The sequence below is a fragment of the Leptidea sinapis genome, chromosome 24, assembly GCF_905404315.1.
Source record: "Leptidea sinapis chromosome 24, ilLepSina1.1, whole genome shotgun sequence".
Classification (NCBI taxonomy): domain Eukaryota; kingdom Metazoa; phylum Arthropoda; class Insecta; order Lepidoptera; family Pieridae; genus Leptidea; species Leptidea sinapis.
In genome coordinates, this window is record NC_066288.1 from 3,998,418 (window position 1) to 4,014,514 (window position 16,097).

General features: G+C 34.7%; 1 protein-coding gene and 1 long non-coding RNA gene across 3 annotated transcripts in view; both read right to left on the bottom strand.

Moving 5' to 3' along the window:
* Positions 1-16,097, bottom strand: part of LOC126971729 (uncharacterized) — a 121,002-nt gene that overhangs the window by 52,041 nt on the left and 52,864 nt on the right. The gene's annotated exons all lie outside the window — the stretch shown is intronic.
* Positions 1-16,097, bottom strand: part of LOC126971616 (pyrokinin-1 receptor-like) — a 107,793-nt gene that overhangs the window by 52,041 nt on the left and 39,655 nt on the right. For both annotated transcript variants that reach the window (XM_050817973.1, XM_050817974.1), the window contains exons 3-4: positions 1,176-1,282; positions 800-907 (exon numbers count right to left, since the gene is read on the bottom strand). In XM_050817973.1, coding sequence (XP_050673930.1) covers positions 800-907; positions 1,176-1,282 — 215 coding nt within the window. The remainder of the gene's footprint in view (positions 1-799; positions 908-1,175; positions 1,283-16,097) is intronic.

Sequence of the window (16,097 nt, forward strand, 5' to 3'; positions counted from 1 at the left end):
CTAAATATTATATAAACGGCCTAAATGCTTGTGTTTATTAGACAATTACATTGGGAGTTTTTGGTACCACAAATTGTATTGTATTGGGATTTTGAGTACCACAATGGCGCCTATTTCTTCCGTGAAGCAGTAATGTAAAAATACATTACTGTGTTTCGGTCTGAAGGATGCCGTAGCTAGTGAAATTATTAGGCAAATGAGACTTAAGATCTTATATCTCAAGGTGACGAGCGCAATTGTAACGCCGCTCAGAATTTATGGGTTTATCAGGAATCCTGAGCGGCACTGCATTGTAATAGGCAGAGCGTATCAATGACCATCAGCTGAACGTCCTGCTCGTCTCGTCACTTATTTTCCTAAAAAAAATTATGCTATAAAACAATTTATGATTATTGTTCAAAATTTCATATTTCGGTAGCATTCCCAATCCCAGCATTTCTATTACAAATGTTACACTTATTTGCTGTTAGGCGGTGGTTTTATGTTGATGACCTACAATTAACATTTTCTAATGGTGCCTAACTTTATAGGTCTGCAGTTAAGAAAATATAATTGAATATGAAAATAGTGTTACGTTATTTTTAGTTGTATTTTGCAGTCAAAATGTAGTAAATATCGGCTATTTCCGTTCTTTAATAGATTATAGCCGTCATCTGTCAATCTATCAATGACTGCACGTCTCATACAATCAAATGAATCGCTTTTTTTTCTTAGAGAGTTTCGCTAGGCTGATATACTCCCGTATAGATCCCGATTTTAGATTGACGTATTAATAATATTAATATAGATTTTACATTACCTTAAATGCGTTCCGGAACTTGTTCGACATGATGTTGTAGAGAAACGGATTGATCGCAGTGGACAGGAAATAGAGCACTCCTGATAAATACGTTAGCACTATGTACACCTGTGAACAAGATGAGCATTAATTATTATAACATAACTTACCAAAAACCTAATTATGTTACTTTTTCTCTTTTTTTTTCGACTATTAACGTAACACATTTGAATATAAAAATCTTTTTACAAAAACAAAACACTTTTGAACATTATACATTAAAACAAGTTTGCATAATCTTGAAGTTTTTCGAGTAGTGTATTTTTGGACTCTTTGGATAGGCTAGATAGGACCAACGCAGCGCCTTGGATGACTTTATTAAAAATTGATAACTTACCTTGTAGAATGTTTCACTCGGATGCTCTAGATTCTTGCCGTAGATTGCGAGTATTCGTTGCACGTGGAACGGAGCCCAGCAGAGAAAAAATGAGAGTGCCACAGCAACTGTAAAGTAATATCATCTTAATTATGAGAAACTATCACCATTAAGTCCTATTGGGCTAGTGTTATTTGTTTGGTATTAGAGTTTGGTCTGTGGAGTAATTAAATAAAATCTTTTTAATTTATGTTATAACTATAAACGAGCAACTGTTGTACATAAATATATTATTCTTAGAAACACAAGAAAATTTCAAGACGTAACGTCACCTCTCCCCACTTGCAGCCGACAGACCGCTACATAAGCGGTAGCAAAACAGTTGGTGACCATTACTTCGTTTGTCGTCGGCCTTTGAACATCTCACCGAAACTCTGTCCGTTTTCGTATTTATTGTTTGAAGTGAGTAATTATTTAAATTGTGTTGACAGTGACAGGGTGAAGACGTCTATAAAAGGCGACATCTCTCTAGCGTCGACACATTTTCGCTGTAACCGTTGACTAGTTAGGGCGTCACTCTGCCCGATTTCTATTCGAATATTAGTCATTGTGTTGTTTGAAATTTATTCTTAGAAGCTTAAAAGCTCTTATTGATCTTATTTCCTAATTATGTATAAAACGTAAACGGCTCCAAAGAGTTAAATGAAATTTAGTATACAGGTAGATTCGGGGGCGAGAAATCGATCTTCGTATCGATCGAGGTTTCAATTTTTAAAAATGTAGTTATATCCGTGTTTTAATGAGAAACTGCTACAATAATATTACAATACAAAGGTAAAATTCTCCACTATGTACAGAATGTACGTAATTTTCTCAGATGGGACATTGGGTGGTCCGGAAAGAGGAAGACCCCGGTTCGGATCCAGATGTCTTATAAGTCATTTTTGTTCATGTTTTGTACTTTCTTTAAAATCCGAGCAAGGCTCGGTCGTCCAGGTACTGATAAATAATATACGCAGAATTTGAGACTATTCCTCCACTATTAAGGCGAAGGGTAAACAGAAAACACGCAATCAAGGTGATTTAGACTAGTTTTGTGGTGAAAATATAGCATTTGGAGCTATGAACACTACTTTATCCTGTTAAACATACCCTTACGTCTTACTTGTAGGTTGCTAATGCTTGCTGTTGGTTAAAGTTACCACTCCAGTACTATTATGAACTACCAGTATTCTTTGCAGTTAAACAAGTTTTTTCTCGGCATGATGCATTTGCTTAATATACTTCTCTCATAAAAGTTGTTTTTGTAGCTTTTACTTTTTTTTGTGTAGGTACATTTATTCAGATTAGTTATCAATAATGATGATTGAAAGGAATTAAACTGTTTGTGCCTGTTAAATTGTTACATTTTCAAAGCAATAATTTTTAAAATATTGGCTTTATTACATAGGAGCCGTGAACTCATATCGCTCAAGGTCGCTGGCATTTAGTGTCGCCTTAAGAAACCTTTACGTGTTTCGTAATTTTCGCAGTATAACCGAAGGCAAAAAACTCGTCTCGATTTATTAGTATAGATATAGATACGTAGATTCTTAACTTAAACATAAAGATAAAAAAAAACGTTTAGAAACTAAGTATCAATTAAAATTAAATTACAAAAAACTATAAGAAAAAATAAATTATTTGTAGCAGGATGGAAAAAGAGTTATGAATGGTTTTATTATTCATTTTAGTAATAATTAGTTCAATATTCACTTTACTGACCTTATTATTAAGGCGCCTAAGGTCTTGTTTTTACGATCCAAAATTTATTAAATTCCAGTCACTGAACGCAATATGTGTTCGGAGTTGTTGCGAGTAATTCCATTTATATAATTACAACCACGGTTTTTCCTTAGATTAAGAATTGGTCTCTGTTCTCAACTAGACACCGTACTACCTAATAACAATACCTTTTAAACACGCTTTTTATTAGCTTTATGTATAAACCTGTATACCTGTATGTTTGTATGTTTGTAACAGACTTCTTTGGGCGCGATTTTGACCCACTTTTTATTACGGCAACTTTATATTGTAGTGTGTATTGGCAATTTGTAAAGATGCTTGTGTGCGTGGCATCTTGACACTCAATGGCATCTTTCAAATTTTGTAACACACGCTTCGTGTTATTTTACATTGAAATTAATAAAATACAAAATACTTACTGATGATATGTGATCCCAGTGTCTTTCTGTTTATTATTTTACAAAGTTACAATAAAATTTATTGAAGTGGGCGTTACTTTGCGGAAATCCATAATTATCCAAATGATTTGAGTTTTCTTTAGTGTTAATCTCGTGCCAGATTTTGGCGAATCAACAAGTCCTGAGGATGCCTCGTGTAGAGGCGAAACACGTGTCGAATTGTTTAAAGACAAATATTGGCGGAATTAACACTAAGGAAAACTCAAATCATTTGAATAAAGTAACAGTACGCAATTTTGGTTTCAATTATTGCCAAAGTTTAGTATAAAATGTAACGTCAAAGTCACACATATTTGGAGACTGGGTCGAGAACGAACTTGGGCGTAGTATTAGTTGCCGCACTACGCCTGCGGTATCTAGTTGGAGCGCAGCGGAGACCAATCCTTTATCTAAGGGTTTTTCGTAATTTGTGCTTTGCTCTGTTACATTTGCTTCCAGTCAAATTTCATGACATTCGTCTTACAAAATAAGGCTTAACCGTATCCTTCATTTCCTTTGATTTATGAATATTATAGGTTCGAGCAGTTGTTAGTTGGTAGGTTTTGGTATTATTGTCAATATCAATTTAAATTCTCCACGCGTTCCTACGTCTTGACAGACTGACAAACATAAAATAAAGCAATGTTTTTGAGGTGCGGAAGTCGAAAAAGCCGACGTGGTTACCCTGAATTATTTTATATATAATCAATCAAAATGACATTCATATTCCACTTAGCACGAAACCATGTTTTTCTTCGCAAAAAAGTTTGGCGATCGCATTATATCACGTTTTGGTGACAATAATAGGTCGCCAAGATATTAGGGTTATGTGGTTTTGTATGAATAGGGTTTAGTAAGGTTTGCGTAGCTGGCTACTTAGACACACCTGTGACGCACATTCATAGATATTGTAAAAATATCAGTTAAAGTACATTACAGTTATACAAATACACAACCTGCATACTAATTAGGAAAATTATAGACAAACAGATACATTCAGAATAAACATTTACAAAAAAGAAACAAATACAAAATAGACGCAATAATGACCACTTCATACTACCAAAGCCAAGGACCAATTATGGACTGAAAACAATTACATATGAAGGTCACTTACAATTACTGACAGTAGGAGGTAGTAATTTATCTCTATCTGTAGATAGTATATTGGGAACGGCCGTTATTGAAGCAAGTGTAAACCAATGAATGATTTACGCAAATGCAAATTTGTTATCTTATTATGTATGAGAAACTAAACGCATGTTTAGATGAGTGACAGCAAACAGTGTATTATACGGGAATTTTAAAACGTCGAGCAACAGTAATTGTGTTGACGCAAGAAATTGTTGATATCCTTTTTGTTCGGCTTATAGTCTGTACTTTTCCTAAGTCCTCGATAAGGTAGACTTTAACATAAGCTTAGCTCGTACTGAAAGCGATGTTTAAAAATTCGGATATCGACTTAACTCTCTAGATAAGTCTAAGCAAAGTCTAAATACGTTCTATAGATCTTAGCATGAGAGACATAGAGTAACATATTTTACTAGTGTAATTTATACGTCGTAACTTTATATACTATCATTTTATAGAGGTGTTTTGGTCGGTACACTATTACATTCACATTCTTCATGAAATTTAATGACACTAGCACCATTTTATGTGTTTTGCTTGTGGCTATTGATGAAGATGTTGAAGTTGACAATATTCGGTACTTCATCCATGATATATTGCATGCCTTCAGGATGCATTGTTATGCAGATGACGTATCTGACGACGAGAGAGCCTCTCGGGAAATCATCGACCAGCGCCGAACACCCATTGGTCTTATACCTATGCGTAATTGTGGTATAGGGGAACGGGTTGTGTTCGACTCCCGTTAAAGAGACATTGCTACTTTTCGATCTTTGGGTGTGTGCTGTTATTTCAGTAAAGGCTTAGTGATGTATACTTAATTTAAATCCGTCAAAAAAACATTATCAGCAGTATGTTAATGTTGTAATAGGCGAGGGTGATCACCTATACTGACTGACATAGGGAATATGTCCATGATAATGTCAGTTGCATAACCTTACGTAAATGTCAGCTTTTCATTTTTGTGAACAAAATTTACATAAAATGTTAAAATTAATGGTCTTTGTTTTATTTCTGATGCTATGTTATGTAGCAAAAAATAAGCCTGAGATTAGCCTTTGGTGGATACCGGGCCTTAAGCTACGTCCATTTCTAATATTTCTTATAACATTTGATTGCGATTAATATTCGCAAGTTTAACATAATTTATCGTTATTATTACAATTTTCGTTTACGTTTATTAAAGTTAGAGATAATCGGAATATAATTAATTACGTCCCACAAAAAGTTAGTAAGAGTACATAGAGTGGCCTCGAAACTTTGTTTCTTATGACAAATTATAAGCAGCATTATTCAAATTATCTCAAAAACAGATAAAATTATGACTAATCGGCGTGTGTAAATAAAGACTTATAGTACAATTGCTGTTTATTAGTTTTTTTTTAAATAAAAAATAAATAAGTATACAAATTTAATTTGTACCACTTACCAGTGGGAGGGTTCTTTGCACAGGATGCTTATGGATTATGGATACCACAACTGCGCTTATTTCTGCCGTGAAGCAGTAATGTGTAAACATTATTGTGTTTCAGTTTGAAGGGCACCGTAGCTAGTAAAATTACTGGGCAAATGAGACTTAACATCATATGTCCCAAGGTGACGAGGGCAATTGTAGTGCCGGTCAGAATTTTTGGGTTTTTCCAAGAATCCTGGGCGACACTGCATTGTAATGGGCATAACAATTACCATCAGCTGAACGTACTGCTCGTCTCACCCATTAATGCTATAAAAAAAAAACAAAACGCATCATGCGGCATATGGACTGATGGCTTAGCCGGAAGAGCGCTGGGATGTAACCAGAGAGGCACGTGTTCGTATCCCTCATCCTTCATAAGTTTTGGTACAAATTAAATTATTATAATATACCTTTTATAACATTTTTACAATTTCACTCCTCTCCTATGTTTTAAAACTATGATATTATTTAAGAAGTCTCTTTCACTTAACACTTAAGATAATGTTATTTACAACTGTTATAAGCAGTAGTTCGCTATTTTTTTTATGGAAAAGGAGGACAAACGAGCGTACGGGTCATCTGGTGTTAAGTGATCACCGCCACCAACATTCTCTTGCAACACTCTGGTGTGGTGTAATCACAGGAGCGTTGTCGGCCTTTAAGGAAGGTGTATGCGCTTTTTTTGAAGGTACCCATGTCGCATCTTCCCGGAAATACCATACACGGAAGCTCATTCCACAGCTTCGTAGTACGAGGAAGAAAGCTCCTTGAAAACCGCACTGTGGGGGACCGCCACACATCCAGATGGTGGGGATGATATCCTTTCTTGTGGCAGGAATCAGGTGAAACAGCTCTTCGGAACACTCCCCGTGATAAATGCGGTAGAAGACACACAATGAAGCGATGTCTCTACGCAACTCCAAGTGATCCAGCCGTTCACAGAGCACTTCACTATTTTATTATTAATTACAGAAACAATCGTCGCAAGATTTCAAAGGCATGATTTGTAATAAAATATTTTAGTATCTCGTTATACTAGCGTGACCTGTGAACTAATTAAGAAGATAATTAACATTATATTATGATTCATTCTCTGCATCAACTTTTTAATGCGATGTTTGCTCTTTTGAAACGCAGTACAGGGACATTGCGGACCTTTTTAGGTGTAAATAAACACAGATTTGAAAGGAAACGGATATTCGATCGATCTCGTTCAAACGTACTCGAGTCGACGCCGGTGCTAACGCGTTTATTCCGGCACTCTTACTCAAAAGCCGTGGTCCCTGTCAGCCCTTGTGCATCCGATCCAAAAAAGAGGCCTATTGCTATTACCTCCTTGCTCTCCAAAATCATGGAGAGCATAATCAACCGCCAGCTCTTGGTGTACCTAGAAGGTCACCAATTGATCAACGATCGATAGTACGGCTTTCGCCATGGTCGGTCGGCAGGCAATCTTCTGGTATATCCTAACACATAGATGAGCGGTGGTTATCGAAAGCTAGGGGGAAGGCCTGCCAGTTAGTCTGGATATAGTGAAGACTTTGATCGTGTATGGCACAAGGCGTTCCTCTCAAAACTTCCATCATTTGGGCTTCGTGATAGCTTATGCAAGTGGACCTCCAGCTTCCTCACTGGGTGCAGCATTCAGGTTGTTAGTATTTTCTTCGATTAACGCGAGTGTTAAAGGATTAAAACACGTGTAATTGTAACTGTTTTTACATTAAATTTTTGCGTAAAAGTTAAATTTTTATTTTAGCCAACCCGACGTTTCAAGACCTTTCCAGATCTGGTGTTCAGGGGGACTGCAGATGAAATGACTCAAGGATAGTATTTGTCATATGTTGTCATTATGAAGTTTAGCGCCATTTATAGCGCCAGTGGTATTTGTCCAGTATAGTATAGGTTTTATTCCAATATTTATTATCAAATCACACCAAACATTTGTTTCAAATTGAGCGGCATACGACGGCGAGTTTTAATACTAAATACATACAATACTTAATGTTACCTCGTTTTGTAAATCAGTTTGTATGTGAAGGTCGCGAGTTCAAGTTCGCACCGACAGACGCATCTAATTAATTATTGAATAATATGGATTATTTACTAAACACGTTTTCGATTTTTTAGAAGAGGCACTTCGTAATGAAATGCAGGTAGTAGGAGAGCTGCTATTGGAACAGGTACATTTTAAAACATGGTAGCATGTAGGTATGTATGTTTGTAGGTATAGTATAGTAGGTAGCAGAAAGTTCACAACCACATCAGCTGTTTGTATTAAAAAAACAAAGTTAGAGGTAAAGAAGATAGTCTGGGATTAAATAAAATTATATTTTAAAATTACATAGAAGTAGAGTTTATTATATCAATCAAAAACGCGAAGTCATACAAACCATTAAGATAAGGAAAGTCGAACATTTGGGGCACGTACTTAGGCACGCGAGGTACGAACTCCTACAACTCATCATGATGGGAAAAGTTGCCGGAAGAAGAGGCGTAGGTTGCAGAAAAAAGTCATGGCTGCGCAAAATTTGACAGTGGACAAGAATCGCGCGTGTGGCAGAAATATTTCGCCTCGAGAAGAACAAAAATTAAATTTACAAAGCTGATTGCCAACCTTCATTAGTCGGAGTGGCACGCTAAGTAGAAGAAGACTTTGTTACTGAGGACTAGACTAAACTTTTGGGATTTTAGACTTAGTGCGACTTTCCCAAAGTACATGCATACAATTATATAAAATACCTTATCTCAGTTTACATAATGAAAAAGGCCACCTCTCACTGCTTCAATGAATTTGTCTTTCTTGTTTTATTTCACCTCCAAACTTTTACTTCGCTCTGAAGTTGTTACGAGCACCTGTTTACATAAATTTATTCCGCATTCGATTAAATTTATGCATAAATTCGTGTGTTGTTAGAGTTAAGTTTGAAATTAATTGTTTTTGTTTTTTTTACTAATAGAATTGATTATTATTGATACTGCGTCCGAACAAAGCCGCTCAAATTGTGGCATCGATGCGGGAAAAACCAGTATACCGTATACTTTTCTTTCTTTCTACATTCTAGAAAGAAAGAAAGAAAGATACAATGTTTATTGACGTTATTATACATTCTGATTATAGTTCTTCAAGTTATACCATTCTAATTATGATCTAATGACGCCAATGGGCCCCCACCTCAGCATAGTTGTGGTTTCGAAAGAATCCACAACGCTGGTCTTCCGTGGAAACCCAGAGAGCGCTACTAACGCGCAGTCCTATCACACGATGGTTTATAAATAAATAAAATAATAAAATAAGCCGTTTTGTTGCTGTTCACAAATATTATAAATGATACTTAAGAATGGTCCTTTACAATATACAAACATACACTAATTAAGGATATAATACTACTAATAATAAAAGAAAAGAATACTTTAATATCTTATTTTTTCTTTATAACAAGTTTCACATTTCTTTTTAATAACAAGTATTCAACATCAAGGCAGTTATCGATCCTACTTCCGCCCACTTACGTTGCCACATAGGTATGCATGAAAATCTCCTGTATTCAACCGGGATAATTTATTAGCCTATGTCTGTCAATCCCGAAACTCTATCTATACGTAATATGATAAATCTGTCGCTGGTTTGTGAATGTCCTTGCGTGAAGGATACGGTTATTAATACAACACGAGGGGCTTTAAATAAAAATTTAGGATAAGATATAAGCTCTATGGAAGTAAAAAGTCTCTCGTTGCGTATGGAAAATGGAAATTTGTGTACTTATTATGTATCTGTGCTTGAGCTTTTCACTTCTGAAAGAGTTATCAAAAAATAAGGGATACTTTAGGATGCTCCACCTTATTTTACGGCTGAACATAGATTCAATAAAGTAAAGGGGTGGTTGCATGATTGAACATATTGATCATGGAGCTGTAATAAAATGAGCCAGAAACGGAGACGGCACAGCAGCAAAAATTGTTTAGTTTCGTCAAAATATTGCTCTGCTGTTACTGCTGTTCGAGAGGCTTGAAATACTTGAGTATCCTCCATATTTACCAGACCTGGTGATTAAAATTTGAAAATCAAAATTTTATGAACGATGCGATACTCGAACCTACAACCTCTAGCGTTACGTGCCAGTGCTCTAACCAACTGAGCTATCCGTTCGAGTGACGTATCGTCATAAAATCTTGTATGCTTTGTTCAACTCACAGTTTGTGACGTCATCTACAGGATCTACTTTACAGTTGATAACCTGCTCAACCCCAATATTTGGATATTAGGAAATTGACTTGAGATGTCGCTCTTGTAAATCTAAACAATTTGTTATGTTTTTAAAATGGTAACCCTCACTCCTAGGATTAATACACAAATAAATTTAAAAAAAGAAATTTTATGAACGATGCAGGACTCGAATCCACGACCTCTGGCATTCCGTGCCAGTGCTCTTTTATTTTATATTAATCCTAGAAGTGAGGGATATCACTTTAAAAACATAACAAATTGTTTCTATTTACAATGTTCAAGATCTGGCATGTGAAGGAAATAATAATTATGAAACAGCAGTCGCTACTGATTAACAATTTTTAGTTACTCAAGTTGAAGAACTATTTGCCTACTGTTAATTATTATATAATTATAATAAAATGAATAACATTTAGTAAAATTTACTGGAAACATGCGCCCTTTTTTAAAAAGCCCTGAGATAGGTTACAGGTTATCTCGGGCTACTATTCGCAACTCAACGACTTGGTGCGCCTTTTTTGCGTGGTCCCTAAGTAGATACCATGACAATTATTACGATTCTATACTGTATGTTTGTTCTTGTTAACTCTGCTTGTTAAAGGATGTGGGTTTAACTTAAGCTTTACAGTACAATTTTGTTTCAATATGAATATAACTCAGTAATTTGGTGTCCATATTACAAAAAATATATAGCTCGAATAGAATCAGTGCAAAAAAAAATCGTGTCTAGACTCAGTTATATCAATAAAACTTATCATATTTATGATTACCAAAAAAGGCTAATTAATCTTGAAATTGATTCCCTGGAAATGCGTAGAAAAGCGGCCCAGTTAATTTTTCTTTACAAACTCATAAATAGACTGTCCAGATATTCTTCACAATATTGGCATTTGTGTACCGTCATTTAATTGTCGAATAGGTACTTATTCCCCAATATTTATTAAATTTTATAGAAATAACTACGGATAAACTCTCCCATTCAACTCATATGTGTAAGCTATAATAAAATATTTAAATTAGATCATAACATCGATATATTTTCAAATATTAAAAAAAACAGATGTCCTTGTCATTGAAAGGCTTAAATATAGATTAGTAACTATGTAATTAGTATTAGTTGTAAATTCATTATTGTTATTTTTCTAATTTGTTTTTAGCATTAGTTTGTTAGTTTAGTAACGATGTGCATACCGTTAATTTAGATATGTAAATAGCAACACTTATTGACGCCGTACAAAAATGTACTCTCCGAGTACATTCTCGTACGGCGTTCGAGTCTCCTTAGGAGACGCCCCGCAACTGTTGTTGCGTAGTCTTTGCGGCCTCCACGGCCCACGTCCTACTTCGCTGTGAAAGCCAGGGCTGCTAACAGCACAGAGGAGGTTTTAGTCGGTATGGAGTGTCCGCTTACGCGGACACTCGAGTCCGACATATTACGCCCCGTTCCGGGGCGTAAATACGTAACCGTATTTCCTCCTCTCAAAAAAATAATAAAAAAAAACAACACTTATTAATGATTATCTAATTCGTATATGTTAAATTATGTTGTTGGTAAGCCTTAATAAATAAATGATTGGGTAAATATTTATTATTTGTTTTATATCAATCGCTGCGAATAACACACAAAGAAGGTAAAGGCTCGTTCTAAATTATTATAGTTAAATTATTTCGAATCTCTTGGACAGTTTCGAAAATAACCTTCTACAGCTCTATTTATATGTATATCTGTTTTTAATAGTTGTTCAAATATCTTTTAATTTATAAAAGTATAAGTTTGTTACTGAATAATAAATAACCTTTAATTTAAAATCTTATTTTGTTATTGTAATAGTATACTACTAAATTATTGCTCTAAAATAATTAATACAATGGCAAATTAACTTTTAAAAGTAAAGCGTTAGAAATTCTGTTATATTGTTTTCCGTCTTTATGTATTAGCTCAAAACAATGGCTATACAAAGAATAAAGGAACTTTAGTAAATAGAAACCTAAAAAAGAATCTGTATCGTGACACGTGGAACGTTCATTCACTTCTGAATTGTTGCCGTTTTAAACGAAATAATCTTTAACAGAAATACATGTTTGACAGAGGAATTCTAAAAATCCTACTTAGAAAACCTCTCAGATATAGCACTAATTGCGTCTATTCATAATCAGGTGTACTTACGGTCCGCCAACGTTATCTACAAGTGACTATCTTATAGAAGCATAAACATTTAACTTTCGGACCTATTCTGAAACGAAATAAAAGTGAAGTATGTAAAATTCCCCCACATAAAACAAATTTGGCAAGACGACAATTCTATATTTACAGTAACCAGGTATATAATGCAGCCAACGCAAGACTAAACATATACCCTAAACATATACAGACTTTATTACAATGCAAAAAAACAACCAACCGTGAACCTCTTAGAATAGGAAGTAAAAACAAGAAAATTATGCTCTAACTGTAGGACAAAACTAACGTTAAAATTAAAACAATGAAGACGTCAGGTCAAGGAAATTGATCAAACCTTCAAGAAAAAAGGGTTGAATATTAGTACAAAGACTGCTGAAGCGAAGTTTAATTAGCCTATTAAGGCTCGCCACACAAAGGGAATTATAATGTTTTCTAATTCTGCTTAAACTGTAGATATTATATTGACTGCTGAGAATTTGCTTTTCATATACATACATACATATAATCACGCCTCTTTCCCGTAGGGGTAGGCAGAGACCACTTCTTTCCACTTGCTAGGATCCTTACATACTTGTTTCATAACTATACATACATGCTCTTCGGTTTAGGGTACTCTTGACCTGGCCTTTTTTGCTTTTCACACAGTCCATATTCTTCGTCGAAACGATTCATTTAAAAATTGACGAAACTTAGACTAAGGACTGGTCTCCACTGTGCTCCAAATAAATACCGCAGACGTAGACGCAAAGTGTGGCAACGAATACTACGCCTAAGAGGGCGTACTTGAGCTAGTCTTTTACAATGTTGACGTGCCACATGTTCTGTTAAACTTTGCTAATAATTGAAACTAAAATGGTGGATTGCGTAGTAAAAATATGCTTAAAATAATACTACAACAAATAGGAAAGACACTGGGATCACATATCATCAGTAAGTATTTAGTATTTTATTAATTTAAATGTAAAATAACACGAAGCGTATGTTACGAAATTTGAAAGATGCCATTGAGTGTCAAGATGCCACGCACACAAGCATCTAATAGTTGCCGTAATAAAAAAGCTATTGTTCTTAGGTAGTGCGGTATCTAGTTGGAGCGCAGCGGAGAGTAATGCTTAAGGCGAAGAGTAAGCAGAAAACTCCCAAACATGGTGTTTTTAGACAAGTTTTGTGGTGAAAGTAAAGCATTTCGAGCTGTGAACACTACTTAATCCTGTTACACATATCCTTAAGTCTTATTTGTAGGTTGCTAATGCTTGCTATTGGTTATAGTTAACACTGCCGAGCCTTTTTGAACTACCATTTTTCTTTGAAGTTAAACAAGTTTTTTGGCATGGCGTGACGCATTTTTTTGGTACTTCTCTCAGAAAAGTTATTCTTATAGATTATACTTTTTTGTGTAGGTTCATTTATTCAGATTAGTAGTGAATAACGAGGATTGTAAGCATATAAATTGATTTCCACCCAAGAATTTTGAAAATATTGGCTTTGTTACAGAGATTGCGGGCCGGCAGCCGTGAACTCATATCGCTCAAGGTTGCTGGCATTTAGTGTCACCATTATCTAAGGTACGAAAGCATAAACCAATATCTCAACATTTTATCTGTGCCTCCAGATGTAACTCCTGGCACTCTAAGCCAACGCGTTTTTAGCTAAGCTCATGTAACATGTATTAATTTGGTATGTTTCTGTAACACTGTATTTGTTGGCATCAAATCCCAATAATTGCATATTAGGAAATATATAGTCGCTAATTGAAATCTAAGCAATTTATATTTTATTGTTTTTTTCTTTTAAAATATCGTTTATTATCTAGATTCTTGCCACTTCTCTTATCAAAATTCAACCTTTTCCGTACTGGTGGTACATTTAAAAAAAATAAATCTTTTGACATTCATAAGATATATGATAATTTGATGTTTTAATAATCAATTAATATTTCAAAATCATTAGTAGCATACTCAAATATTTGTTCGTCAATCACATAATATTATTTATCTAAAGAACATTTCTTTAATATACTTATTTATAAATCATTTAAAATTTTTACTTATCTGTGTTTCTACTAAACGAAACGAAATGAAAAAGTTCACATGATTTATATTGAAGTTCAAATAATTTATATTGTTTCCGAGTGAGTGACTGGTGTCAATTAAATGTTTCGCGAAGTGTGATTTTTCGGGATGATTATTCTTAAATGCGGCACTATGTTCCTTTATTCTAATTTCGAAATTTCGGCCCGTTTGATCTATATATACCCCGTTACAAGTGTCACAACTTAGTTTATAAACGTCAGATTTCATGGGGGTATCAAAGAGCGGTTTCTGGCTCATTTGTTATATCTCATATCTCAGCGGATACTCCACAGGGAGTGCCGCTTGCGCCTCTCTCTCCCCAAGAGAAGGTCGCCTTCGATGAAGGCTTAGAGGGCACCTGCCCAAAGCCAACTGCAGGTGGTGTTTAGTGGGTAGGCACCTAGGTTTTACGTGAGTCCCACATAACCAACGCAGGCTTGGGCTGCGTTGGTATGCATGAGCATTCACCACCTCCCTCCCGTCGTTATCCCCTTTCCCTTTGTTTGGGCGCAACAAAAAAAACTCATTTGTTTTAGTATCGTGCCAGATTTTGGCGACTTAACATGTCCTGAGGATGCCTCGTGTGAAGGCGAGTGTCGAGGCGAAAAACGTGTCGAAATGCTTAAAGACAAATATTGGCGGAATTAACACTAAAGAAAACTCAAATCATTTGAATAATTATGGATTTCCGCAAAGTAACGCCTACTTCAATAGAAATGAAAAAGACTCAATCATTCTGTATCTATGTATGTTTATATGAATTTACGTATGTTTAAGTAAGTATATTGTATTAAATATATCATTGTCTTGTAATCCATAACACAGGCTATATGCTTAACTTGGGGCAAGATAATTTGTGTAAAAAGTGTGTCTGTGTCTATATATATATATATATTCTACGACATAATGAACATCCTTAATTACAGGTTCCTTTTTTTTTATAATTATTATTTTTGCCCTTGTGTTACATGACTATTGAAAAATATGGATGTATTTACGCGCAGAAATTTAAATTGCATTTTTGTGGCAATTAGTAAAAAGTTTTATATTTTTAACTAGCTTGATTTATTATCTTATTGTCGAATTAAGAAACGTGATAGAAATGGTTGCTGTACCTGGAATTGTACCCTATTTAAATGTTAAATCAATTTAGATTTCACATTTAAACATGGTACATTTGTGAAAATTTTGACACATGTCTCATTTGATACATGTCAAAATTTTACATCACAATAATAATTAAAGCTGACTTAATATAGATAAACACGATCCGAGGCGCTAATTGTTTTAATTGGCAGTAAAATTATTCATATCACTCGGTATTTCAATTAAGACACGTGGTTTTCTTATTAATATTGATAATTCTATTAATTGGCAAATACGTTCTGTATTCTGAATAATATAAATGAAAATATACCTTAAGTGCATAGTTCAAATTTATAAATAATGAAATCCTCACTTTGGTAATAATTAATGATAATGTAGACTGGGTAAGTAATTTAAAGTACCGCACTTAACATTTATTTATCCTCGTTGATTTAAACTCAAATATTTTTATTCTATATATAACTTAAATCCACTTATTGAACGTCAAAAATCTACCCAGTTGTACTAAATATATGCCTTACACCTGACAAGAATGACCTCTGTGTTTT